General features: G+C 53.1%; 1 protein-coding gene and 1 long non-coding RNA gene across 4 annotated transcripts in view; one reads left to right on the forward strand and one right to left on the reverse strand.

Moving 5' to 3' along the window:
- The window catches only part of STX18 (syntaxin 18), a 123409-nt gene that overhangs the window by 92553 nt on the left and 3442 nt on the right, over window positions 1-27414 (forward strand). For all 3 annotated transcript variants that reach the window (XM_039248973.1, XM_039248972.1, XM_039248974.1), the window contains exons 6-9: window positions 7655-7770; window positions 16578-16666; window positions 25790-25848; window positions 27007-27076. In XM_039248973.1, the coding sequence (XP_039104904.1) occupies window positions 7655-7770; window positions 16578-16666; window positions 25790-25848; window positions 27007-27076 (334 nt within the window). The remainder of the gene's footprint in view (window positions 1-7654; window positions 7771-16577; window positions 16667-25789; window positions 25849-27006; window positions 27077-27414) is intronic.
- LOC120242992 lies at window positions 812-2098 on the reverse strand. The gene is made up of 3 exons (XR_005531198.1): window positions 2017-2098; window positions 1141-1266; window positions 812-898 (listed from the first exon to the last, which is right to left on the reverse strand). It is a non-coding gene; the product is annotated as an uncharacterized LOC120242992 (long non-coding RNA).

Genomic DNA, 27414 nt, shown 5'->3' on the forward strand with positions numbered 1-27414 from the left:
GGGGACGTGGCCAAAGGACAGTTGGAAGGGGCTTCCCCGGCCAAATGAGGGACAGTTTGAGCATCAGCTAAATGATAGTAGCAGATGATAACCCACTGAATAAAATGGGACGTCACGCGTCCATCGGGATAGGAATCGGCAAGTGAGTACATTGAAGGTTTGACAGTGATCATCACATCGCATCAAAGCACTCCTTCCCCCAGCACTTAGAGTTACAAAGGGAGGAAGAGTAACTTCGCACTGGGGAAGCCTGGCAGGCACCACTCTTACCAAGTGATGGAAGGGAAATCTCGGACAGCCTTTTGGGGACACTGGGAAGAACTTAGATTGAGTGTCACCACTTCACGCCAAAGATGCGTAATCCGTGTCCAGCCGTGGGGAACACGAGACAGACGCAAGCTGAGGCATTTCTTAGAGGATAACTGGCACATTATTGTGTCTCAAGGTCATGAAACTCAGGGAGAGACTGAAGAACTGTTTAAACCAGAGGAGCCTGGTGAAAAATCACCACTAGATGCACCGTGTGATTCCGAACTGGATCCTTTCCTTGTAAAGGATGTCTGCGAGACAGCAAGTCCAGTTAGAACGGGGCCCAGGGAAGGGCTGGAAGCAGTGTGTCGACGTGAAAGTCCTGATTTTGATGGTTGTTTTCTGGTAGTATCAAAGAATGCTCTTTTTGTCAGGAAATCCTAAAGTACTCTGGGGGAAAGGGCATCAGGTTGGCAACTTACTATCTGATGGTTCAGGAGAAAGGTTCTTTGTGCTCAAGATTTTTCTGCATGTGATTGTTTCACAACAAAATAAAAGCCCATAAGACACCATGTCATGTTTATTATGGCTAAAATACAAGTGACAGGTGTTGGGGGTGTGTGCAGCAGCTGGAACTCTCACCCCTGACCTGTGGAAGTGCAAAAGAATTCTCTGTTAAAATAGCCAAATAATTCTCCAGAGCACAGGAACGTCCTGTGACCTGGAGGTCCCGCCGCCGGCTTCCCTGGGCCTGCCATACCTTTTCTGCCCTTCCATGCTTGACACCGTGTCCCCCTTGTCTCAAGAGTGCGCCCATGTGGCCGCCCTGTGAAGCCCCCAATGACTTCTACACTCGGAATCAGCAGTAGAAAGAATTTGTAAAGTACTTACATTTTACACAGTACTTTTTTCATTTAGTCTTTGCAACAGCTTTGAGTTGCGATATTACTGGAAGGCTTCTGGAAGCCAGGATTCTCGCGGTCACAGATGTGAAGAGGGGAAAACCAGAAAAGAAGTCTGTTTAAGAACGAAAGCTACTGAAAGCCAGGGCAGCTGCGGCCCTGCGCTTAGACCAGCCAGGAGAGTATGAACTGTGCGCCTGCCTCCCTGCTGGGTACGGCCTCGCGGGTGATCTCGCTCAGTCTTCGCAGGACAGTTTTTGTTTTTTGTTTTTTTTTTTCTAAATTTTTGTTTGTTTTATTTATTTTTGAGACCGAGAGCACGAGTGGGGGAGAGGGAGACACAGAATCCGAAGCAGGCTCCAGGCTCTGAGCTGTCAGCACAGAGCCCGACACGGGGCTCGAACCCATGAACTGTGAGATCATGACCTGAGCCGAAGTCGGACGCTTAACTGATGGAGCCCCCAGGCGCCCCAGCAAGAACAGTTTGAGAAGGTGCTGTCTTCTCCATCTTGCAGATGAGCAAAAGAGGATTGGGGGAGGGGGGGCGGGGAAACAGTCACACTGCAGGTAAGTGGCAGGCTGGAATTCAAGCTTACTCTCATCTCCAAACCCCATTTCTAAAGGTATCTTTCTTGGTCAGCCAGACGGTGGTAAGGATCGTGTCTCTGACCATCATGAGATCTGTGGACTGTGTCAGCCTAGAGGATCTGCTTAGAAGGGCGGCAGGTTGGTGCCGCTGAGCAAATGGCCGAGGAGAAGGCCGCCCATCTCTCAGGCAGCATGTGGCTCCCACCCCCTGCCCTCTCCCCTGCACATCTGTCAAGACTCCTTAATCATTCCCCATTCCTGCATAACACCAACTGACCTCAAAGACCAGCCTAGCTGGGCCAGCAGTCGGAAGACCACTCTGGGCCCCTCGTGCAGATTGCAGCAGTGTGGCCCCTCCCCCTGAAGTTTTAAAATTGTTGATGGATTGTGTCAGCTGGTTTCTTCTGTCTCCATTGGTCTGCACCTTGTTAGAATAAAAAATATATATAGCTTTAGGATTTCACAAGAAGTTGTCTTTATGAAACCACTCTGCCTTTTCTTACTACACGGTCATAATAGCAGTAGCAATGGTAGTTATCATAGTAGGAATAGCCAGTTTGCTCAGCTGTTAGTATATGCTGTACAGTGTGCTAAGCATTTCCATATAAACCAGTAGAAAGTACACTACCACGTTGAACAGAAGTAGTCGGAACTGGGGGGCTCCTGGGGGGCTCAGTCGGTTAAGCGTCCGACTCCTGATTTTGGCTCAGATCATGATCTCAGTTTGTGAGAATGGACATCCTTGCCTTGTCTGTTTAAGGGGCAAGGATTTAGTACGATGTTAGCTGTCGGTGTTCTGTAGCTGTGTTTGTCAGGTGAAGGAAATTCCCTTCTTTGTCAAGGGTTCCCAAGACTACCCTCTGGTTCAGTGATTTGCTAGAAGGACTCCTAGAAGTGCTGCTGTACTCGTGGGGATGAGCACTGGGTGTTATATGGAAACCAATTTGACAAACTATTTGTAAAAAAAAGAAAAGAAAAGAAAGAAATGCTGCTGTACTCATGGTTAAAGCAGACAGATGAAAAGCAGCAAGGCTGAATAAAAGGCAGGTAAGACAGAGTCCCGGAGAAACCTAGATGCAAGCTTCCGGTCGTCCTCTCCCAGTGAAACGCTTCCGACCGCACCTAACTCTCCTGGCAGTGGGGATGTGTGGTGTCTGACGGCACGTACAGAGTACTGTCAGCTGGGGAAGCTCACTGGAGCTTGGCTGCAGGGTTTTCCCTGGGAGTCAGTCACGGAGGCACGAAACACCCAAATAGCCGACCTTAGTTACTCCGTCTCCAGTCCCTCCAGAGGCCAGATCTGCACAGTCTGGTCCAAGACCCCCGTCATAGCTCAGGTTGTTAGCGTGAACTCTCTGGTGTGGTCCAAGGCTCCGGGTAGACGGTAACTCTCTTTGTCAGGTGGGATATTCCGGGAGCAGGGCGGTTTGCTTCCAGGAACTGGTCCAGAGCCAGTTTCTTTGTAATGGGCAGAGTTGGGACTCCCCAAAGCTGCTGAGTCCATCTTTTCCTGCACACCTTCTAGTCCTAGTTGGCGAAAAGTTTTTATTGTGAAAGGATCTTGATTTTTCAAATGCTTTTCCTGCATTTAATGAGATGGTAATGTGGTTTTCTTCTTTTAATGTAGTGTATTATATTGATTGATTTAAAAATGTGAAACCAACTTTGCATTCCTGGGATAAACCCCCCTTGGTCACGATGCATTATTGTGTTTTTATATTATTAAATTCATTTGTTTATATTTTGTTAAGATTTATATTTATGTTCGTGAAGACATTTGTCTAGTTTTCCTTTCTTGTTGTGTCTTTGCTAGGTTTCCATACCAGAAACTCATAAAATTTGTAATTGTTCTCTCTCCACTGTGTTCGGGTCTGCTGTATCCTGACCTTTCTCCTCATTGTAGAGAGAAACATTGAGTCTTTCACAACAAATGTGACGTGAGCAGTTGGTTTTTTGTCAGCATCTTAGCAGACGGAGGAGGACCGTCTCTTCTGCACGCACTGTTCTTTCTCTTGCTTGCTTTGTTCTCCAGTGGTGTGTGCGCACGTTTCCGGGACGCCTTTCCACAGCCGTGTGGTTCCCCCGAGTTTATACAGCCGGTGCCACAGCGATGGGCACACGGATTCTTTCCAGGCTTTGACTGTCTTATAATTGAATTACATATTGTTACAGTGAATGGCCTTTACAAATCTTTTCATATTGTTGCTGTATCTTTGGGATAGATTCACAGAAGTAAGATTGTTGCATTAGAGAGTAAGAGGTGTGTAATTTAAAAAAAAAATGTTTTATTTAGTTTTGAGAGAGAGTGTGAGCAGGGGAGGGGCAGAGACAGACTGGGACAGAGGATTGGAAGTGGGCCCTGTGCGGATAGCAGCGAGCCCATGTAGGGCTCGAACTCATGAACTGCAAGATCATGACCTGAGCTGAAGGCAGACACTCACCTGACTGAGCTGCACAGGCGCCCTGATCCGTAATATTGCTAGATGTTACATTTCCCTCCGTGGAACTTAACACCATTAGGCATTCATATTCATCAATGTATGAAAGTGTCTGCTTTTCCACAAACTGACCAACGTGCTAGTCTGAATTTTTGCCATTCTTCCAAAGCAAGAAATGATGTCTTGATGGTATTTTAAAATACGCATTACCATTTTTAAAAATGTTTTAAATAGGGGTGCCTGGGTGGCTTAGTCGGTTAAGCGTCCGACTTTTGCTTAGGTCATGATCTCAAGGTTCATGGGTTCGAGCCCCGCGTCGGGCTCTGTGCTGACTGCCAGCTCAGAGCCTGGAGCCTGTTTCAGTCTGTGACTCCCTCTCTCTCTGACCCTCCCCTGCTCATGCTGTCTCTCTCTCTCTCTCCTAGAAATAAATAAAACATTTAAAAAAAAAGTTTTAAATATATTTTAATGTTGTATTTTAATTTTAAAGTTTAATATATTTAATACATTTTTTGAGAGAGTGTGCATGTGAATGGGGGAGGGACAGAGGAAGAGAGGGAGAGAGAGAGAGAGAGAGAGAGAGAGAGAATGAATCTTAAGCAGACTCCACACTCAGCACAGAGCCTAGCTCGTGGCTTGATCCACAAGCACGAGATCATGATCTGAGCCAAAATCAAGAGTCAGACACGTAACCAATGGAGCCACCCAGGCGCGGCACGCATTATCTTCTTTTGAGTGAGATCAAGCATCTTTTCATGTGTTCAACAGCCATTTACTTCTGTGTTTCTTGCCTAATGTATTTGAGTTGTTTTCTTTTTCCTTTTTTTTTTTTTTAACATGTCAGTTTTTTGGTTTTTTAATAGTGGAGCAGTTTTAGGTTCATAGCAAAATTGAGCCGAAGGTACAGGGGAGTCTCCTGTGTGTTTCCCCAGCAAAAAAGATACATTAAAAAATTCTTATGTCGTTAAATTCAGCAATTTTTCCCTTCGTGCTTCTGGATTTTGAGTTATAGTGAAGTTTTTCTCCACCCAGCTTAGAGAAGCATTCACCCATGTGCTTCTCTCTCGTGGACGATTGGTTAATACGTCTATCATTTGTGTGGACTTGCAAAGTGAGGGAACTTGGATCTTTCTGCCCCTCCCTAAGCCTGCATTGTGTGCTAAATGTCCGCGTACACTCGAGTCTCTTTCTGCGTCTTCTGTCAGCCTTTCCCTGCCCTGACGCTGCCCTCTCTCGTGTCGGGTTTTCCTGGGCACATTGTCTTAGAAACACTCTCAGGTCTTTAGCACGGTTGAGTTTACAGTGAATACCACCTACACCCGCCACATGAATCTTACCGTGTACCGTTTACTGCACGTGCTCTTTTTGCTCACCTGACCTTCCACATGGCTCCTAGTCCTCCTACCTGGTTTACGAGTTTCAGAGTGAGGTGCGAGCATGCGCGCATGTCATTTCTCCAGCGGCTCTGCCGCTGCGTGCAGTTCGGTATTCGTTTACAGTTGGTCCTGACATCCTTGCATGTTTCCAAGTGACTTTCACAGGTGATCTGGTCTGGCTTCAGGATCAGGGAGGGGAACCTGCCGATATTTTTATTGGGATCAGTCTGCTTACATTTATAAATTGATTTAGGAGGAACTGACATCTTTTTTTTAATGGCTAAAATAAATTTATTTGTTATTGATTCATTTGTGGTTGTTTCAAGTTTTTACTTAAATTCCAGTTAGTTATCTAGCCCCGCGTTGGGTTCTGCACCGACAACGCAGAGCCTGCTTGGGATTCTCTCTCTTCTTTCTCTCCCCCCGTCTCCCCACCCCCCCTCAAATAAATTCCAGTTAACATACGGTGTAGTATTGGTTTCAGGTGTAGAATTTAGTGATCCATCACTTGCGTATAACATCTGGCGCTCATCAGAAGTGTGCTCCTTAATCCCCATCACCTGTTTAACCCACTCCCCATCCTCCCCCACCTCCGCTCCAGCTACCCGCCGTTTGTTCTCCATAGTTGAGAGTCTGTTTTATGGTTCGTCTCTCTCTTTCCCATCACCCATGTTCATACGTTTTGTTTCTTAAATTCCATGAGAACTGACATATTTGTGATATTTCTTTTTCCTCTCCAAGAACATGATACCTTCCCATTTGTTATAGGACATTTTTATATCTCTGAAGAACATCTTTTAGTTTTTCACACATGGGTTTTGGGCTTTTCTTGTTAAGTTTATGCTGTGATATTGTCTTTGTTAGTTGTTTATCTGTTGTTTTGGCTATTGCAAATGGGGTCTTTTCTCCCTGAATCTTCTCACTGTAAACATGGCACTTTTTGTTGAACTCTAAGCCACTGTTTTGTTATGATAAGTGCCATGATGCATGTCCTGATACCTACGTCTCTGTGTGTGTCTGTGACACTTAGAATAGCAGATGTGTTTTCCAGAGATGGCTGTGTCCCAGCATATCCCATCCCATGTGGTCTTATTAAAGTCGATTTTGTCACTGCTCCATTGAGAGGGAGGTGTGAGGTCTGTGTTCCCTTTCCTTGAGCCGGAGTGGACCATTGTCACTGCCTGGGCCATGGTGTTGGACAGAAATGACGGTGTGACCCCTGAGGCTGTAATAAAAGCCCCAATGCGGGGTTCAAACCAACGAACCACAAGATCATGACCTGAGCCAAACTCAGATGCCTAACCAACCAAGCCACCCAGGTGCCCATAACCTGTATTTCAAAAGCACTGAACCCCGGGCACTCATCTGGGACCTCGGGCTATGGAGCAGCACAGCTTACGGCCCAGGCCCCTGCTCTGAGAGCACACACTCCTGGGGCGCGAGGCAGGGCGGGAAGCAAGGGAGCTCTGCTGTGAGGACAAGCACTGTGGCACAGGGTGACGTGGGGGTGCCTGAGATCGCAGGGTCAGAGAAGGCCCCTCCGAGTGGGCGAGATGGAGCCCGGCCCCCAGGTGGGAAGCCGTGCAGCCACAAGAGGGGCCCCGAGGTAGGTGCCAGGTGCGGAGGCCTTGGTTCCTGAGACCAGTCACTTCCATCCAGTGGATGTTTTATAGTTAACTTTTCTAACATCTTTCTCATACCACGTAACGCATGTGCGCGAGTCTGTATGTGTATGTATTTAGCAACACTTTTGCATTGGTGTGAAACAGCCCGCTTCCTGGATTGACCAGTCCGTTCTCGCCGTGCACGTGTTGAGTGTGGTGTCGGTCGTGGGCAGGTTTGTGCATTCTTTCCTTCGCCTGCTGACTGCACTTGTCCCCGCGTGGGCTTTGGCGGGCGTGCCCGTCCTCGCCGGGCCAGCAGTGACGCTGGTACCCTGTACGAAGTGTCCGCTGAGGTGTCGGGACGGCCTCTGGGGAGCAGCTCTGCTCCCTGGCGGAGGGCACACAATAGGTGTGCAGGGACACGTGTGAGCGCCTCTGCTGTCTGGACGGACTCTTGCTGGGGGAGCAACTTACATCATTGTTGATTGTTTATTTAGATCTAAGCTGGAGCCAGAACCGAGGACGAAGACCAAGGAATCCGTGTCTTCCGAGAAAGTGTCCCAGGATCCTCCACAAGACTCTGAAGAAAAACTCGTCCCCGAGGAACACCCAGGTATGGACCACGTCTCTTGGTGGCATTGGCACAACCACAAAGCAGAGAAGGAACACGGTCCCAGACGTCTTGTGGCATTTGTGTTTGCGTAAAGCAGAGGACACACAGAAGGGGCAGCCTCTTCCCTGTCCCAGTTGGAGCTGCGACTGTCAGGGCAGCGCCAGGGGCCGCCCCAGTCACCGGGAGCCGGCAGGGTGCAGGGAAGGGGTCCAAGGTGCCGTGCAGCACGCGGGTGGGGACGGAGGCTGAGAACCACGAGGAACAGAAGACTCTCTGCTCAGGGAGTTTTGCGCACCAGTGTCAGGGTCCCGGCACCCACGTGCTGCGCTGTCTCGTGGCCTCAGCATGCTGTTAGCATTGACCCTGCCTGGCCACTGTGTGCGGACAGCGCGTGCCTGGTTTGCGGTATGTCCGGTGTAGCAGGCATGGTGTTTTGCTGCGTGAATCCCGGGGCAACGGTGATCCAGGGGCCGGGCGTCTTCCTCCGTCCCCTCTTCCGGATCGGCACAGCAGCTCTCACTCAACACACGCCTCCCAGATACTAGGCACTGCCCTGAATCTTCCCGGGCGCCCCCGCCATCCTTGGAGCAGGCCTCTGGGATGGGCTTCTGGACCTGTGTTCCAGATGAGCCTTCCGCCCGGCTCCCAGAGGCTGGGAGGCTTGAAAGCTCACCATTGGTGGACGCAGTACTTCTGTGCGGGTCTGTACTGCCTCTCCATCTGGTTTATTCCCTGCTTTTACAAGAGAGGGAATTGAGAGTACAGCATAGGAATGAGCACCATGGGGCCTTTCCATGCTTGGAAACCATGTCTGTGGGGCTTGGAGACCGTGTCTCGTGAGTCCCTTCACTGAGCTGGGTTCCGGCTGGGGCATCCACGGGTCGAGTCTCCTTGGGACTTTGAGGTGGTGCTCTCATTATTTTAGGTGTGAGGAGAACAAGAAACCGAGGAAAGGGCAGCACCCAAGTCACTCTTTGTTGGGTCTGAGCCCGTCTGTCTGGAGGCCACCTTGAGCCCATGGGCCAGGGGCTTCGCACACCTGTCTCCCCACTGGTCCCTAAGAGGGAGACCCCAGCATCACCCATGGACTGACGTGCCTGAGACCGTGCATAGGGACACCATGTGTAAGCGCACTCGGGCCTGACGCAGCATACTCGTCTAGTCGGTCATTCCTTCAACGACCGTTGTTTGGGCGGACGGGAGTGGGCCGGGCCGGGTCCTTGGCTGCAGCTGAGGGCAGACCTCACGTGAAAAGGTCTTGCTGAGCCAGGCGATAGGAGGGATGAGAGGTCAGAGACCTTGAGATACCCGCAAAGACCCAGGGACCGTGGGGAGCAAGCCCTGTGCCTCCTGGGCGGGAGCATCACAGGCCGAGGAAGCCGGGTTGCAGAGGCCTCCTTGTGGGTGAGCAGCCTGGAGGCTGGAGAGCCAGGGAGAGGGCAGAGGGCTGCTGAGTCAGGGCACCCCGGGCACCAATGTAACAGTGTGTTTTTTCTAATTTTTTTTAATGTTTATTGTTGAGAGAGACAGAGACAGAGCACAAGCAGGGGAGGGGCAGAGAGAGAGGGAGAAACAAAACCTAAACCAGGATCCAGGCTCTGAGCTGTCAGCACAGAGCCCGACATGGGGCTCGAACTCACAAACTATGAGACTGTGACCTGAGCCGAAGTCGGACGCTCAGCTGACTGAGCGCCCCTCGCGGGTGCCGGGAGGACTGTGGCTGTTCTCTGAAGGAGGTGGGGAGCTGTGGGGACGCTTGCATGGAGCACTGCCACACGCAGTTGTGTTTGGGCAGGGCCCCGGTGGTTGCTCTGCTGAAGAAGAGAGGTAGGGACGGGTAAGAGGCTGCCACATCGCCCAAGAACAAGGTGCCCGTGGAGCACCGCACACGTGGTGGCAGGGGAGATGGGGAAAGTGGCGGAGTCCTGGGTACACTCTGAAAGTAGAGCCACAGAGTTTGCTTCCCGTACGTGGGACATGAGCGGGAGGAGGGGTCCCGCAAGTCTGTGGTGCTTTGACGAGGGAGGGGTTTGCTGTCCTTCGCTGAGATGTGGGACATGCGTGTGACCAGGAGCTCCATGTGGGGCATGTTGGTTTCGAGGTGCTCGGCACAGATGTTGAGTCGGGAGCTGGGTTTACGAGTCTAGAGGTCAGGGGACAGGTGTGCAGGCAGCACCGATCCCCAAGACAGGCTGCGACCCCCCCAACCCCCCAAGAAGGAGGGTGGCGAAGGGGGGACGGAGGACCGAAGCCTCCCAGCACTTCCCGTCTTCCCTGCTGGATGCTTCCCTGGCGCTTCTGTTTGTTTCAGCCACGTGTGCTCTCGGAATCTGCCTCTTGTACGCAAATGTAGGCTCCACAAGGACAGCGATGTCTGTGTTTTGTTCACTGTTCTAACACTGGCACCCAGAACAGGGCCTGACACATGGGAAGTGCTCAGCTAGTCTTTGTGGGGGGGGGAGAGGGAGGGGAGAGGGGGGGGAGGTGATTTGAAAGCTCGTCGCCTTCAGGTGCTGTGGAAGTGTTTCCTGATGCAAAAGGGACAGATGCCTCTGAGCAATAGAAAATAAATGTTCAAGGTAAAAGAACACTGTTGCTCACAGCTTACATTTTTATTTTAAATCAGCACTTGTTTTCTAATCACAAGTTATCACGGGTCATCAGCCCACCAAATATTAAAATTGGAGAGCTCTCCAGTTGAGCCTCTGACCCTGCTTAGACAGAGGATGCCGTGAAGAGTGTCTTCTGAGGCATCGTGACCCCAGCTCCCGCACCTGCTGGCCCTTCTGAGCACCAGCTCCCCCATTTCTAAAATGGGGGTGCTGATGCCTACCTTTGCGGGTGCGGGAAGGAGGGCGTGAGGCTGCCACTGGTGCTGCCCTTGCTTATTGCCCTCCATGTGTCTTAAGACACTCCCCCCTCCTGTCTCAGTCCTGGGGTGTCTTCCTGAGACGCCCTATGGCCAGTCCTCTCCTGCCAGTTCCCCTTCAGCCTGGCACCTGCCTGCTTCTGCTGGCTTGGCCTCACTGTCCCCGCAGCTCTGCAGGCCACCCTTTCCTTCAGGGTCATTTGGTGAAGCTCGTTAGGGAGTCCTCTCTTCCCTGCTTACATGGAATCCCTAAGGGTAATGGTATCTGAACTGGCTCTTGTTAAAAATGTACACAATTTACTGTATGTACAAATTCCTGCCTATACAACAGATATCTAAATACCCCGTGTTGTTTTTTCCCCAAAAGAACACAATTAGCATACGGTCTCCCACCTTTATCTACTTCCTGTTTACAAGGGAAGAGGAAAAATGGGCTGCAGTGCAGTGTCATGGGAGGGCTCACAGGCTTTGTGGAGTCATAGGCTGGTTTCACCACCTGGCCTTGGTCCTGAGCCGTGACCCTGGACAATGTATTTAAACTCTGAGCCTGCACTTCCTTGTGGTACCATGTGGCCGTGGTTTATCGTGGGCATCCCGTGAGCTAGCGTCTAGGGGCCCCGCTAGCCGCACATCTTACGTTCATGTGTGAGTCATGCTGGATGTCAATTAGGCTGGCTCAGATAGCAAGTGAAATTAAAACCTAGATTAGAAAGGAAGTGTCTTCTATTCACCAGCTACCTGATCTTGTATGAAGAAAATTTTAAGAAATCCACCAAAATAAAGGTAGGAAATTGGTTTGTCAAGGTTGCAGGATAAAGAATCAATATACCAAAATCAATTTCAGTTTTATATATTCTCAGTGAACCACCTGAAAATGAAATTTAAGAGGCAACACTTCCCTTATAGCATCAAAAGGAATAAAGTACTTAGGGAGCAAATTCAACCCCGGTGTAAAACTTCTACTTTGAAAATTATCAAACATTGTTGAAAGAAATCAAAGATGACCCAGATAAATGGGAAAATATCCCAAATTCGTGGATGAGAAGAATTAATGTTATTAAAATGGCAGTATACCCCCAATCGATCTACAGTTTCAGTGCATTGTGTCTCAGAGTCCCGCTGACTTCTCCGGGAAATTAACAGGTTGATTCTAAAATCCATGAGCAAAGTGCACGGGACTCAAGATAGCCAGGAACACAGTAAGAGGAGTCACGCTACCAGCTTCAGAACTCACGACAAAGCAGCAGTAAACAGGGTACATAGAGGCAGGTGTATGGAGCAGCGGGATCGAACTGAGAGTCCAGAAGTAAAACCTCGTGCGTGCGGCCAGCTGATTTTCAACCTGCGGCGAAGACTCCTCGCTGGGGCGGGAGCAGTCCCTTCAGGTGGTGCCGGGAGAAGGGGACAGCCACACGCACCGGGGCAGCTCCACACTTCCCTCACCTGCTACAAAAGTTACTTATACAAAAGTATACTAACCAGACCTGGGACCTAAAAGCTTTTGGGGCCGAATCTTCCTGACCCCAGGTTTGACGAAGGAGTGCTAAGGACAGGACACCAAAAGCATAAGCAGCAAAAGGAAAAGCTGAACCGATGGGCCCTCGTCAAAGTGGAATCCTTTTCTGCTGCTTCCAAAGGCAGTAACGCTCAAGAGGGAAAAGACTGCCCATGGAGTGGGAGCAGATCAGTGCAGATCCTACACCTGATAAAGGGCCTGCGTCCAGAATGTAGAAAGAGTGCTTCGAACCCAATAGCAAGATGGTAAGTAAAAGTGAGCAGAGGATCTGAACAGACATTTCTCCAGGGAAGACCTACAGATGGCCAAGAGCACACGGAAAGCTGCACATCGCTGGTCCTCAGGGAAATGGAACTCCAAACCTTAAGGAGATACCGTCTCACACCCACCAGGATGACCACGCACAGACAGGCACACCTCGGGGACGCCGTGGATTCAGTTCCAGGCCCCCCAGAAGGAAGGGAGTCAGGAGACTGTTGGCTTCCCAGTGCATACAGGAGTCATGCGTACACTGTGTGGGGTGTTATGTGTGCAGCAGCACACGTGTAAGAGGACAGTGTACATGCCTTCGTTAAAAAATACTGCTAAAAGACACTGTCATGTGCGCTTTCAGTGAGTCACAGTCACTGATCACAGGTCACCCCAACAAGTGCAGTCATAATGAAACAGTTTGAGACGCTGTGAAAATTACCAAAATGTGACACAGAGACACGAAGTAAACAAATGCTGTTGGAAAAATGGTGCCAACACACTTGCTTGACGTGGGGTTGCCGTGCACCTTGCATTTGGAACACCAGCGCAGTGCGCTAAAAGTTAAGTGCAGGTCCAAGGTGAAGTGCAGGGTGTGCTTACGATAATGAGCGTGGGCAAGGATGTGGGGAAATGAGAACCTCCATTCAGGTAGGAGTTCTCCAGCCAGTGGAAAGGTCTAGGGGAAGGGGGCCTGGCACGTGGAATACACATACCCGCCCACGGGCAGGAGGCACAGGAAGAGACGAGATGGAGGCAGAGGCCTGCGGACGGCTTTACGGGCCACAATGAGATTTGCCTCTGATTCCGTGTGTGGCGAGAAGCCCCTGGATGTGTTCAGGCTGACAGCCCAGGCCTCCCCGCTGCGTGGAGCGGACGGAGGGAGGAGGAGGCAGCAGCCGCAGGCTTGTCCAGATGGATTGCGGTGTGGGCGCTGGGTGCAGGCGCTGGGTGACGGGCCCGTCAGGGCAGTGGCGGGGAGGAGGTGGTGGGCGGGTGTAGTTTGCAGCTGCAGATGGGTGAGTAGGTGAGACAGAGGGACAGCGCACCAAGGCTGGGGGCCTGAGCAGTGGAGGGGCAGCAGGGAGGAGAGCGGAGGAAGAGGACCCTGGGCAGGGCTGGGAGGAGCGGGCGGGGCGGGGCAGCACCGGAGTTCTCCCCTGCGCATTTCCAGCCGGAAACAGCCCACTGTGGGAGGGAGCCTAGAGCTGGGGGAAGGCCTCAGGCCCGGAGAGGCTCGGGAGTCCTGGGGCGGGGTCACGTGGAGCCCCAGGCCTGCATGCCCCCCCAGCCCCCCACCCCCGCCTGCGAGTGCGTGGGGAAGGGGACAAGCCATGCCCACCTCTGTGCTGCCCTGTTGTTCAGAGGCCTGTGACATTTCATCTCCATCCCGACCTTGATGCTGGGTCATGCTTGTTCCCCCAGCTGCCCTCCCCCCCCCCCCACTTAGGGACCACACACCTGCCCATGGGTGTTGTACTAAGTGGATCTGCAGGTAGAAGGACTTTTTAGGTCCAGGCTGTAGGGAACCCTTTTGTCTTCCCTGGTCAGTTTTTCATTTCTCCTCTGACACATAAGCTGCATTGTCAGTGACACTTCAGCGTGGGACCAGGTGGTGTAGCTGCAGGCAGAGGGCGGCTTCTTGCTTGCCACACTCCTTGCTAGCTTTGTTACTGTTTATTTAGTCCAGAGTGTCAGGGGCCTCTGCGGTCAGGCAGTCCTCCTGCCCGTGTCTGGTTCTGGCCTCTTCCTTCCATGTTCTTACTGCGCCAGGATGAGACTTCCACGTACCCGTTTGTAATTTGTTTGCCCGCATTGGTTTCCCTGGTGTTAACACGGGCGTGGTTATCTGTGAGTACCTCCCGCACTTCTGAAATGAGCCCTGGTTCTTGCCCTCAGGGAACTCACGATTGACGGGACGGGAGTGACCAGCTTCCGGCCCTTGAGAAAGTGAGTAGTGCCCTGAGAGAGGGCACGGGAGGGAAGGACAGAGTTCACTCAGAGGCCACCTCAGGAGGCAGTATCCTGAGAAATGAGTCTGGACCTAAAATGGAAACTGTATTCGAGGCAGAGGGAGCAGCATGTGCAGATACTCCGAGGCCAGAAAGCACGGAGTGGCGTGGGACACCGAGCAGTGCGTGGAAAGCAGAGGACCTTGTGGGGACTCGGGCCGGGCCGAGAGCTCGCATGTGAGTGTCGGGGCCGGGCCACGGGAGGCCTGCACAGAGGGTGCGTGAAGAGCGCCGTGCTTCGGGCCGGTTTTGATGACAGCAGGTCAGGATGGCCGTCCACGAGAGCGTGTCTGTAGGGCGCGCGTCCCCTCAGCACCTCTGCCTTCCAGCTCCGAACTCGCTCCTCCCGGGTTCCCATGTGAGTGATGGTTCTCATTTTGGTGCTCTGATCCTGAAGCAACATCAGAGTAAAAGCCTGATGTGGCCTCATGAGGTCAAGTAGGAAACACAGGGCTCTTGGGGAGGTGGGGGGGTTAATGTGCAGAGGTTCCTGCCTGAGGATGGCCTCTCAGAAAAACACCCGCCAGTTTCTCAAGGTGCTTCCAGCCTATCTTTTATATATAAATGATGCATGTTTATTCTATTTACATGTATATTAATATAAATTATATATACATTTTATAAATATAGTTCTGGCACAAACAGCCATTGTTTTTTAAACCTGCACAGGTGTTCTGGATGCATGGAGGCTTTTTGTAATGATGTATCTGGAATAGTGTCACCTAAACTGGTGCTGTCATACACTCCCTTCCCTGTCACAGTCTCAAAACCGACACTCTGGACTTGGCCCATCTCATGGGGCTGAGGTCACTGTGGGAAGTTACTGGGGTTGAGAGAGAAAAAGGGAGAAAAGAAAAAGAAGCAGTACTTGGCACCCTGCTCACAAGCCTCGAGGCACCACTGGGACGCGAGACACAAAGTCACCTTTAGAAAGAGAGACCCCGTGGGGCACCTGGGGCCTCTGTCAGTCCAGCATCCAATGCTTGGTTTCTGCTCAGGTCATGATGTCAGGCTCATGAGATCGAGCCCCATGTCGGGCTCTGCACTGACAGCATGGAGTCTGCTTGGGATTCTCTCTCTGCCGCACCTCTGCTGACTCGCTCGCTCTCTCTCATAAGATAAATGAACTTAAAAAAAAAACAAGACCCCATTACAGCCTCCACCAAGGATGGAGCCCTTCCGTCCACTGCCCGGTTCCCACCGCACACCCCTCCCGAGCCTCGCAGCCCGGGGTGTTGGCACACTTGATTAAGCGTTCATCACGCATTTATGTGATCATGGTTAAAAAGTTCTCTAAGACGTTCACACACCTGCAGTCAGCAGTTCATGCGCAAAGTGCGTCCAGAGTAGAGCGGGAGCACTCCAGGTGTGGACTGGCGCCCGGAGCCTTCGCACCCGGGAGAGATCCAGAGAAGCGAAGGTGTGTCCTTGGGGTGATGGCCACGTGAGGAATGGTGCCTCCTCACAGCAGAATATCCCGCAGCATTTCAAGAGAACGAAGCAGATCTATCTATGTGACAGATGCGAGGTAATCTCCCAGGTACAGTGAAGCCGTACGCAGCAAGTTTTATGAGCCACTGTGTACACACACTGGATTGCAGTGTGGGGGTGGGGAGGAGGCAGGGAATTACCAGGTGTGTGCATGCGAGCACACTGGACAAGGTCTGTGAGGCCACGTCAAGTGCTCGCAGTGGCCCCTTCTCAGAGAGGAATAGGGTCAGCGAGTGCTGTGTCCTGTCCTAGCGTATTTAATGGAAATGCCCACATACTGCAGTGCTTCAGAGATAGAGGGCGGGCATGTGCGCTCGTGTTTTATGGTCAAGCACACTTAACGACTGGCCCTTTGATTTGTAGCCTTGCTGAAGTCACTATGGCACTGAGGCTGTGCAGGGGCTCCTTCTGCCACACGCACGGGCGCGCGCGCACACACACACACACACACACACACACACGCCTAAACACTGTAGAAGCACCACAGTACAGCACCTGAGTGTGAGGCAGCGGATACCCAAACGTGGACAAACCAGAAGGCCCTCTTCTGTCTTGTGCTCCCAGCACACCTATGTCTGAAGCCAGCATCTTCTAAATGAAGTATTTTGCCCTCTGTTTCTCTTTTTTTTTCCTTATTCTTTTTGTTTTGTTCTGTTTTGTTTTTTAACAGAAAAGGTTCCGGCCGACTCCCAACCTGAATTGGGCACGTGGGGAGATGGCAAAGGCGAAGACGAATTATCCCCAGAAGAAATACAAATGGTAAGGCTACTCTGCGCAGTCAGGCGCTGTTAACTAGTGTTAGTAAGACTGTTTCACCAAGTAGGAGGTCGTTCTAAATGCCCTTGCCCTGATGGTTACACCGAGTTTTAAAAATCATAAATATAGGGGCGCCTGGTATTAGGTCATGATCTCACAGTCCGTGGGTTCGAGCCCCGCGTCGGGCTCTGTGCTGACAGCTCGGAGCCTGGAGCCTGTTTCAGGTTCTGTGTCTCCCTCTCTGCCCCTCCCCTGCTTGCTTTGTCTCTCTCTGTCTCTCAAAGATTAAAAAATAAATAATCATAAATACATATTTTAGATGCAACCTTTCCACCTGGTTTCCTAATTCTTAGTATGCTTTTCATAAGTTTTAAATTTGCCGTAGCATAATTAAAGAAGAAATTGCCTTGGAATAATTTTACTAATATTAGATTTCTCTTCAGCTGCAGTAAAATAGTCTTCCAGGCTAAATGGGTCTTTTATAATTATTGCCGTGCTACTTTTTAATTGTTGAACTGCCGGCGTTATGCTAATGCGGAGAAGGCGGAAGTAATGACTGAAAGATGTAGAGTCACCCCTTGAGGGCTGAGGCCTAGTTGCCAATTGCAGGTTGTCTCTCTGAGTGAGTTTCAGAAGGAAACCAATCGGATTGGTTTGTCAAGAGTTCCCCCCCCCCCCGCCCCGCCACTCGCAGCAGCATCTGCCTGCACATAGCACATCTGGACGTTGCCGTGACGGGGCCGATGGAATATGCTGCCTGAGGTTGGCCACGGACGTTTCCCAGCACTGCCCGTGGCCCAAGGAGCTGGGAAGCTGGTCCCCACACGGCGTGCTACTTTCAGTGCTGTACCTGACAAGTGACAGCAGCTTAATTCGCACCGCGGTTGACAGTGGACAGGCCTTTCCTAGTGCTCATTTTCTCCACAGTCCTCTTCATAAACATGTTCAGAGGTGATGGGGCATTACCATCTCCTCTTAACTTTGGCAACAGGCAGTAAAGTGGCCCAAGGTCCCCTAGTCGTTAATAAGTGGTAGAGCTTATTAATAATCGGTTCACACGTTTGTTTCTAACCTAAGCCCCTGGTGAAGAGAAGCATGGAGATCGGAGCCGAAGCCCTGTCCCATTAGAACGGGATTGGGGCTCATCCCAGCCTTGAGTCCCCCCCCCCCCCCGAGGCGTCTGTGTTGCCAGCCTCCTCCTCGTCACTGTGGTCTATACGCCTCGCAGGTCTCAAGCGGTATGTCCTCAGAGGGGCCTTCCCAGCCACTCCGTCCCCAGACCCCACGTTATCCCTTCTCCCTCCACTAGAACACCAGTGCCATGAGTGCAGGGACTTTTCCGCTGTCGCTCCCGTACTCCCAGAGCCTGGAGTGGTGTTTGAGTGGACGAGCACCCTTGAGGAGTATGACGTCAGCCATAGGCAGGATCACCAGTGAGAACTCTGGGATGTACGAGCTTCCAGTGGTTGCTGTTACTCTACACCTACCAGTGCTCCCTGTGTGCCGCGCCTGTGTGTGTCTCACTCAGTCTTTATGACAGTGCAGTGAAGAAGGAATGGTCCCTCTGTACATGTGAAAACCATGAGGCACGAAATCTCTAAAGCCCTGCAAGGTCACAGAGCAGGTGCAGCAGACAGGCCACGTGCTGTGCCCCGCGCCCTGCACGTCCCCCTGTATCGCAGTTCATGGGAGCCCCTGGCGGGATCTGGTGGTGTGAGGGGCTGTAGCCCGTGTAGGAGCCTGTGGCAGACTGACACGGACAGCCTGGCAGAGGAGGGAGCCCCTCCCATCCCCCCGGCCCCGCCGAGCGGTGGCACAAGTGCGGGTCTGCAGGCCGGGCCCGCGAGGGTGGCCAGCGGCGCGGGCCTGCTCTCGGCTCACAGTCGTCTTGCTCTCCCGACTCCCTGTCTCTTCTCCAAGCCTGACCCACTTAGTCGTCGTTGTTGGTTGGTGGTGGTTTTTATTTTATTATTATTTATTTTTGAGAGCATGAGCAGCTGAGGGGCACAGAGAGAGGGAGACACAGACTCCGAAGCTGAGCTGTCAGCACAGAGCCTGATGTGGAGCTCGAACCCACAAACCGTGAAATCATGACCTGAGCCAAAGTTGGATGCTTAACCGACTGAGTCCCCGGGCGCCCTGAGCTGACCTGCTGTGGCCCCCTCACCGTGGGGGTCATGACTGAGTGAGCTGACAGGAGGTCCTTGCCTCATGGTGCCAGGCACACAGCGAGTACTCACGGGCTCCCCCAGCCTTTCCCCTTCGGTGTGGCAGGTGGTGCAGAGAGGCAGGCCAGCTCTCCCTTGCACAGGGTGGACGGCACTGAGCAGGGCTTGGGCTCCGGGGTCACAGCTGCACTTGTGCAGAGAGGACAGTGGTGTGCCTGCCACACTCAGAGCAGCATCATGGGTCAAGCAGGTGGCTGCGGCGGCTTAATGCATATGTTATACACAGTACAGTTTCACATTTACCCCCAGCCCCTGATGAGTGGCTTCCTGTCTGGGCTCAGAAGCACAAAACTGATTGCAGTGATCGTACTCTTAGCCGTGACTTTGCTGGGACTTGCTTCGGGGTGTCCCCTCACAGACTGTGGTACTTTGTCAGGAATAATCAGCAGGGCTATCTTGGCTCATTACAGACAAACATCACTCTGTGTTAACGGGCTAAAACAGCTTCAGACGGCTCCCAGGCCCCTGCCATTCTCCACATTCTCCCGGGGTTCCAGAACACACCCTCTGACCTTGAGTAGGTGCTCAGTGCTCCCCAGACTGAGACGTGGGAGCCGGAAGCCTCGAGAGTGGAGGGAGGGTGGCCAGGGAAAGGCTGCAGCGTGGGTTCTAGTCAGTCAGGAGGTGATGAGAGGCCGGGCAGGGCAAGGCAGAGAGGAGAGGTGTGGGGAGTGGGCCGGGCCGGGCCGGGCCGGGGAGGAGGAGCCTGGAGCTTTCTGACTTGGGAAGCCTATGCGGGCAGTCAGAGGGAGAGCCGGCTGGGTGGGGCAGGGATGCTGAATTCCCTTTGAGAGCCCTGTGTTTGCGGTGCCTCTGGGACATCTATGGGAAGTGTCTGGGGGGCGGTGGCCTTGACGCTCCGGCTAGAGACGTGGACGTGGGAGGCATCCTCCTGCCGATGTCTGAAACTGTGCGTGCTGGGGAGAGAAGGGAGAGGCAAAGGGCACCCCCCCCCCCCCGCCCCCGACACTCCACTGGGAGGCAGGCTGGGGCAGAGAAGCCAACAAATGAAAGTAAAGGATGATTAGATCATACTCCCTTCTTATAGCCAAATGATGGCAGGTTTCTTACAGTCTCCCCATTTTCTTCAATTTGTCCAAAATAATTTTATTAATGAAAATAATGACTTCATGTTCCCTCAAATAAGGTAACAGGACCACATCTCTTTGCTAGAGAAAAAATATGCTTAGCTCTGCTTCTTGAATGCATTTGTACGTAAGCAGAATCTACCTCCTGTTTGAAAGGCTTTTTCTCTCTTTAATATACTTCATAGAGGAAGTAGCTAGAACAAGAGTCAGCCATTTGCCAGCAAAGTTTGCCTTTCTCCCATGGGTCGTGGTGAGCAGCGGCATCTTCTTAGCTTTTGCCGATGCGTGACCTTTGGACAGGTGACGGGGTCGAAGGCCCACGGCAGGGGCACCTCATCCACTGGCGCTCTGTCCCTGTGAGAGGTGATGAATGAGCATGGGCCCGGGGACCCAGCAGAGTCCCTGATCCTCTACATCACTTCCTGTCTGTGTGGTTTGGGGTGAGAAAATTAGCCTCCCCGCACTTCAGTGTGGCAAGAATCACCACCCCATGGAACTGTCGGGAAGTGTGCACAGACGGAAGGGTGCCCCGCGGGGCGCGTAGGAGCTGCTTGGGCAGTGGTGGCCCCCACGCTGGAACGCCGCTGCTGTCCCTGTGCGCACCTGCGTTCCCTGCACATGTCCCGGATGTGGTTGGAGCTAATGCACGTGAGGAAGAAAGGTTCACGTCCTGAGGCTTTTCTGTGCATAATGACTGTTGATGCCCTGTGTTCCCTCTTTGGTGTCCTGTCCTGAGTTGTTGTCTAAAAGCATGCTACTGACCATTCACAGCAATGCTGGCTGTTTCAGGGCCCCAGCGTCCGTGACTAAGGTGGTCAGGACCAGCAAGAACGCCCTCATTTGTATTGTGCTACTGCAGGCGGGTCGGGCAGGAGGCTGTAATGTTCAGAGCTTCCACTGCAAGCTCTTAAGTGTTCACTTAACTTCTCTCTTAATTGGGAGGAATAGCTAAGTACCACATCTTACAGGCTGACAAACCCGAATCTTACTTAACAGACTCAACCCTGAAAATGAAGAGAAATAAATGCGACACTATTGGTTTTAAATTGGGAAGTGTTGTAGCAAACTGTGGTCATAATTCATAATCACTGTTTTGGAATTTTTCCTCGGGGCAAAAGAATGAATTAAGCCCTATAATATCAACTTAATTCATTATCCCACCCGTAGGAGCAGTTGTTACATGTTCCAAAATGGTTGCAGAGTGTTAGATGATTTGCACAGAGATTTTCCATTTATAACTCGTGGTGCAGGTATATTAACGTCTGAGTTACTGTAAGCAGATGTTTTGCGGTCAGGCTGAGTGGAACCAAATTGTTTTCTGATGTTACACAGAGAAAATCCCTCCTTTCGAAGCCTGCATTCAGTTTACTCACCTCAAGTGAAACCATCTGCATTTATTGGTGTGTCCCTTAGGATAATTTTTAAAGCCATGCGTACGGCTTCTGTTCTTCAGTCTGCGTGAAAGGTGTCCCTAGCCTATGTCCCCTGTGGTAGGCCGCTGGGACACCAGGGGGCTGGCTGGCAGCGCTTGGGATCTGGGCCATGCTCGTAATTGTCGGTAGAATCTGGGCACCACGCGGCTGAGAGCCGAGGCCCACACCCTGGGGAGGTTTTAGGTTCGCAGGGGCAGAGGTGGGGATGGAGGTGAGGGTCACAGAGCCATGAATATGCAGGTGTTTGACATAGATGAAGCGCATCTCGAGAACCCAGAGAGGTCCTGGGCCGGGGTGGTGGGGACAGACTGCTCTCAGGCCGAGCCCCTGGGGTCCCAGCCCCTGGGGTGGGTTCGTAGTATTTGGCCCAGTTAGCTGCTCTGGCCTCTTTGCAATGCAAATAACTTCTTGGGCCTCATCTTCTACCCAAAGGCCTTTGTAGGAGTGATTTTCTTTTTAAAACTATAGTAGAGAGGATTAGATTAGAAAAGGGTTTCTGTAACAGTGTATTCAGTGTGGATTTGTGTCCTTTAAACCAGATTATAAACCTTTTTGGGGCCCTCTATTTGGAAGTCTTACTTCTAAATGAAATAAAAGCAGTTAAATAATATTGCCTAACACGCATGTAACACACAACACACGCCAGGTACCACTCTGAGCACTCGAGTGTTCATTAATGTAAGCCACCCCGTGTGGGAGAGACTGTCGCCGGCCCCATTTTACAGCGAGCTCGCAGGTCCTAGACCTTTACATGTGGTGCCTACCTCCGTGGTTGAGGGGAACTTGCCCCGGGTGTCTGTGCTGAGGGAAAGCACTGCGATTTGGCGGGAGACCAAACAGTATGGAGCAGAAGGAGCCACGGCAGGAGGCCACACAGGCTGCCCGCTGTCCTGCGTCGCGGGCCCTGCTTGTCCTCCTTACCCGTCGGTCGTGGGGCCTCATGTCCTGCTTCCCAGCGCCTCACAGAGATGGGGGCCCTGGGACAGGGCGGGGCGCTCTTCCTCCGGCCTGCGGGGACCCCTGTCCTTGGTGCTGACGGTGGAGACCAGGCCTCCGGCTACTGCACCTTCTGAGGTCCCTGTCCTCTGGGGGACGGATCCTACGCCAGCAGCTGCCAGTGGGCCCCAGTGAACACTGTGTGAGCGTTTCTCACGCTGGACAGAGCGAGATGACCTCAAGTCACAGCGGCTCTAAAATTGGAAACCAGAGAGGTGGAAGGGGCCTTCAGAACATTTTAGGACTCACTTTGCGTATCTGGAATCTCACTCCCAGAGAGATTAATAGTTCACATTTAGTGAGGGCTTCCTATGTGCCGTGCACCCTAAGCAACTTACATGCATTAGCACGTCTTTTTGTATTAATTACTGTCCTCATCCCATTTTAGGGATGTAGATAAAGGCACGGAAAAGTTAGCTGCCCACGGGCATGTAGCTTCGAAGGTAGAGGAGCCGTCATCTGTCCCCATCCTCGGCATCAGGCAGGAACGGATAAGAATCACCACATCTGTTCTCAAAGAGGCCCTGTCACATAACAGCCCAGACAGAAGCCAGTGACTGGTCCAGGGGTCACCCCAGGAGTTCCGCTGAGGCCACTGGGGCAGGCCTGCTGAAGTCCCAGGCGTGTCCACCACCTGCCCCCGCCGGCCAACACCTGCTGCTCCCGGCCTTCGTCTGCACAGGATGGGTGAGGCACGCGGGTTTGCCGTGGAGACAGCATCGGAACCCATGCTGAAGTCTGGTGCAGGTGAATGCTGTCAGCAGCCTGGCCATTACCTCATCTGCCTGAGCCCTGCCAGACCCATTCTGTGGTCGCCTTGCACCTGGCTATGGGAAAAACTGGTTTTGTTTTTGAAAACACAGTTTCATTGTAACTCCGCCCCCAAATGGGGGCTGCTTTCCATAAAGGTCCTGGCCATGCCCACCTCTTCCTTCTGCCTTGTTCCCACTTGATCCCTGGAGGCATTTGTTTCTCTCACTCCTCCCCACCCCCCTCCCTGCCCCCGGGAATGGGTACTTCTCAAATGCAGGAACCCACGGTTGAAAGGAAATCAGAGCCAGAATCTGACCCCCCTGCTGACGCGAGTCGGGAGAGGGGCTGCGGTGCCACATGCCCAGAGTTGGGGAGGAAACAGAGCTTTGTTCCCGGGGAGGTTCCAGTAATAAACCACCTCAAACCCCTGGCTGGTCTTGCTTAGGAGCAGTTTAGAAAGCATAAAAGGGCTGAGGATTTAAAAGGACAGAGCCATATTTTGTCACTTAAAAAAATAAGAAAATGCCCCCTACCCTGCCCCCTCCAAAACCCTGAATAATACCCGGGAGAATTAGCACCTCTGTGCCACAGTTCTTGTAGTTTTCCGTAAACAACCGGACTCTTAAGTAACTGTTGAGTTAACAGTTAACAGGGCTGATACTTTCAAACTCTAAAAAGTGAAGTTTTTAGTCCCTTCAATAGTGTGTTTCATGCATAATTAGAAGGGCCATCCTGGTACTGTCACCGGTACTATGGTTGACACGGCCCAGCAGAGTGCTACCTGGCCCGTCTGCCCTTCTGAAAACAGTGCTGGCCCCTCGTTCTCTGACCCAGCAGGTCTGGGGTGTAGTGGAGGCCTCTCTGTGTTGTGACAAGCAGCGGGGCTGACACTGGGTGCCCTGCAGTGTGTTGGGGCCTGTGCTGTGTTGGGGGACAGTGAAAACCCCACCCTAGGCAGGTGGGAAGACGGCCCCCCAACAAGGGCAAGAAGTGTAGGGATGGGTCAGGTGCAGGGGAGCTTTATAAAGAGACAAGTTGGTAGAAGGTGATTCAATCTGCCTGATGTGCCTGGTCACTAGGAATGTGACTAGGCTGGGTGTCTAGGGACCCGTCAGAGTCTCCCGGTGAGGGGACGCCTCAGCCTCCATCAGCCCTCAGCTAATCTGTGCAGGGTTGAGGCAGAGGGCTGCAGAAGGCTGCACCTCAGCGCTCATCTACAGGGACAGGGACAGGGCCAGCGTGGTGCGGCGTGACATGACTGGCATCTTAGATCACTCTGACCAAGGGGTGGGGGGCAGATTGGAGGAGAGAGAGAGATGATGCGGGCAGAGCACAGGTGCCAGGGAAGGGCGCAGGTGAACTGGCAGACAGGACGGGAGGGTGCCCGTGTGGAGGGCTGGGGGGGAGCTGGGAGGAGTGAGCAAGGCACGAGGGGAGGGGAGGAGGGCACGGGGAGGGGCAAGGAGGTATAGTGGAGGAGGAGGTGCAGCAGGGAGAACGTGAGTTCCCTGCATGTGACGCGCCCAGCGTGGTGTCTCCTCCGTTGTTTCTCTGAGCAAGTGCTAGCTTGGTTGGGGTTACTAACCCAAAGTTGCTTTGGGTGGCAAATGCGCTGTTGGATTGTAGGAGGGCAGGAGCTTACCTCTGTCTGTCCCCCACCCAGCGCCTGGCACAGACAGTGCCTCAGAAAATAGCCGTGGACGGCACTGCCGCTTTAATAGATGTGAAGGAAGGAATGCGTGCGAGGTCTTTTCAGACTTGGGTTTGATGTGGTTCCCTGCCTCGGGCGCTCATTGTCACAGGGGGCATTTGGGACGTGGACAGCTTAAAAGGCTTAAAATGGCTAATGTCCTAAGAGATTTTTTTTCACAAGGCACTAGGCCCAGGTTAGAAACATGAGAAATAAGTTCAAGCTGGGGGGTCCTGGGATGGATCACGGAAAACGTGGCATCTGAGCTGGGTCTGTGGAACGTGGGCCAGAACATGGAGGGACCCGGCCTGGGACTGAGTGCGCATTCAGGGAGCGGAGTGGGCATATGACGGCGGGGTCGTGGGTCCCGCAGCACAGAGATCTGGCCCCACACCACAGCGAAGCTTCAGACACGCCATCCTCTCGCTTGGTGGGAACAGCGAGGGCAGCGGCCGAATGCTCCGGGGTGGACTCGGCTCTGATGGGCTCCCGATGTCAGGCTGGCATCCTTACCCAGACTGAGTCCTGAAGCCTGATGGCCCACCAGGCCCAGGACCACAGCTCCTCTGGCTCCTGGGCCCGTGTCCCTGTCATGGTGGGGTGGCCAAGGCCCGGCTCTGAAATGAGGCTGCCCTGCACTCAGCTGCGCTGCTGGAGCTCACCTCTCCGCTGAGACGGGAAAGAGCAGGGGAAGGACGCAGGCGACCGCGGCCTCCACGCTCTCACCTTCCCGGGCCTCACGTCGGCCTTGCAGGCGGCAGAGGCCCAGCCACAGCGATGTTTTCACACAGATGCCACACGTCTCCATGCCAGGAGGAGGGCCATGGTGGCAGTTCTTGGAGCAGATCACAGATTTCTGTGCAGACGCCTGGCTAGACACTTGCCTTTGTGTTGCTTTTGAGTATGACGTCACCCTTGATGTGTTTGTCTCCTCACAGTTTGAACAAGAGAACCAGCGCCTAATTGGTGAGATGAACAGCCTGTTTGATGAAGTGAGGTATGTGTGTGGTTCCTCTGAGCTGCTGGCCTCAGCCTTTCTACAAACTGGGAACTTTATTCATTTACTTAGATAGCCAGGCACCCCCTTGTGGCCCTGGCCACATGCACCCCTCTCAGCCATTCGGGGGTCCAGGCAGCTGCCCGACTTCAGTGGCTCCCCTGACCTTGTGGGCCCGTGGGAGGTCACGCCCCACGTGCTGGTTCTCACTCCCAGGTCGGGTGCCCCCCCGCCCCGGGTCTGTCTGCCCCCTCGGGGCCTGGAGGGTGAGTGGCCGTGCTCACTGGTGGGGACCGTCGCTGGCTGGCCCTCTAGGGCAAGCACGTGGGGGCCGTTTCCCTGAGAATGTCGGGAGCATCTGGAAGGAAGGCCTGGGCTTTTGCAGGGACCTGAAGCCCTGCTGCACCGTGGGCTCGTCCGACACGACAGTGTGTCCTGGGGACAGCCCCGGGGACCCTGATGGCACCCGTGCCCCTCTGCGGCCTCTGCCCTCGTTCTGTGGGCCTCCTAGTCCTCTCCCCTCCCGCCTCACTCCTCCTCCCCACACCTGGCCACCCCCCAGCCCACCCTGAGGCCCCCTTCCTGCCCCTGAACCGGGGAGCAGCTCAGACTCTTGGTTGCTGCACACAGATACGTTTTCAGAGGGAACCAGAGGAGGGCTTCCTCTCAGCAGGAAGTAGGTCCGGTGGCAGATACACCGTCCCCCACCTCCCGCAGACGGGGTGGGGTTGTCAGCCCACGGGCGTCTCAGCCCACCGCGTTACCGTTACTGGGCTGCGTAGCACTGGAAGCCCGCCTTTTGCCACCGGGGTGTGGACCCCAAGCAGGGGCACCGTGGGTCAGCTTAGGGAGGGCAAGTGTCCTCACTGCAGTGCGCCCCCTAAGTGACAGACTTCCAAGGAAAGCCGGTGCGTGTGAGGTCAGCCGCCTCCTTCCCTGAGCCCCACCTGGTGCCCCTCCCCCTTGCAGATAACGTGGTGTCCCTCACTCGCTCATGGATGGCGTGGTGCCCCTCCTCTCGGGTGACGTGGGGTCCCCTCTCTCTGGAGACTCTGGTGGGGTCCCCTCCATTTCTCACGTGGTCCATTTAGAAATGTGTGGCGTTCCCACTAGGACTGCCACCTACTAATAGTTGTATGTACTTTTTTTTTAATGAAGGCAAATCGAAGGGAGAGTGGTTGAAATTTCCAGGCTCCAAGAAATCTTCACAGAGAAGGTACTACAACAGGTAAGAAAAAAAAATCATGGTTTAAAAGTTTTGGCTTCAAGGAATCTACTGTGAAGTCGGGATGTTTGCTCTCTGCCTGATCTGTGCAGCCACGTGCGCAGGTGCTCGGAGCTGCGTGCGTCCAGCCAGCCCCCAGCAGGACGGCCCCGGGTCCCCGCATAGCCTGCGTGCGGGCGGCCGTGTGTGCGGTGGAGCGCACAGAGGAGGGGGTCGGGCACACCTCCCTTCTGGGCACCTCTGAGCTACGACCTCCCGGCTGCGAACGGAGTGGCCCGCGTAGGGCGGTCGTGCGGCCCAGAGGTGACCCGCGGGAGGCGCCCAGCACACCTGGCGGCTTG

This window comes from Hyaena hyaena, unplaced genomic scaffold (genome assembly GCF_003009895.1).
Source record: "Hyaena hyaena isolate Hyena2069 unplaced genomic scaffold, ASM300989v1 scaffold_328, whole genome shotgun sequence".
Lineage (NCBI taxonomy): Eukaryota > Metazoa > Chordata > Mammalia > Carnivora > Hyaenidae > Hyaena > Hyaena hyaena.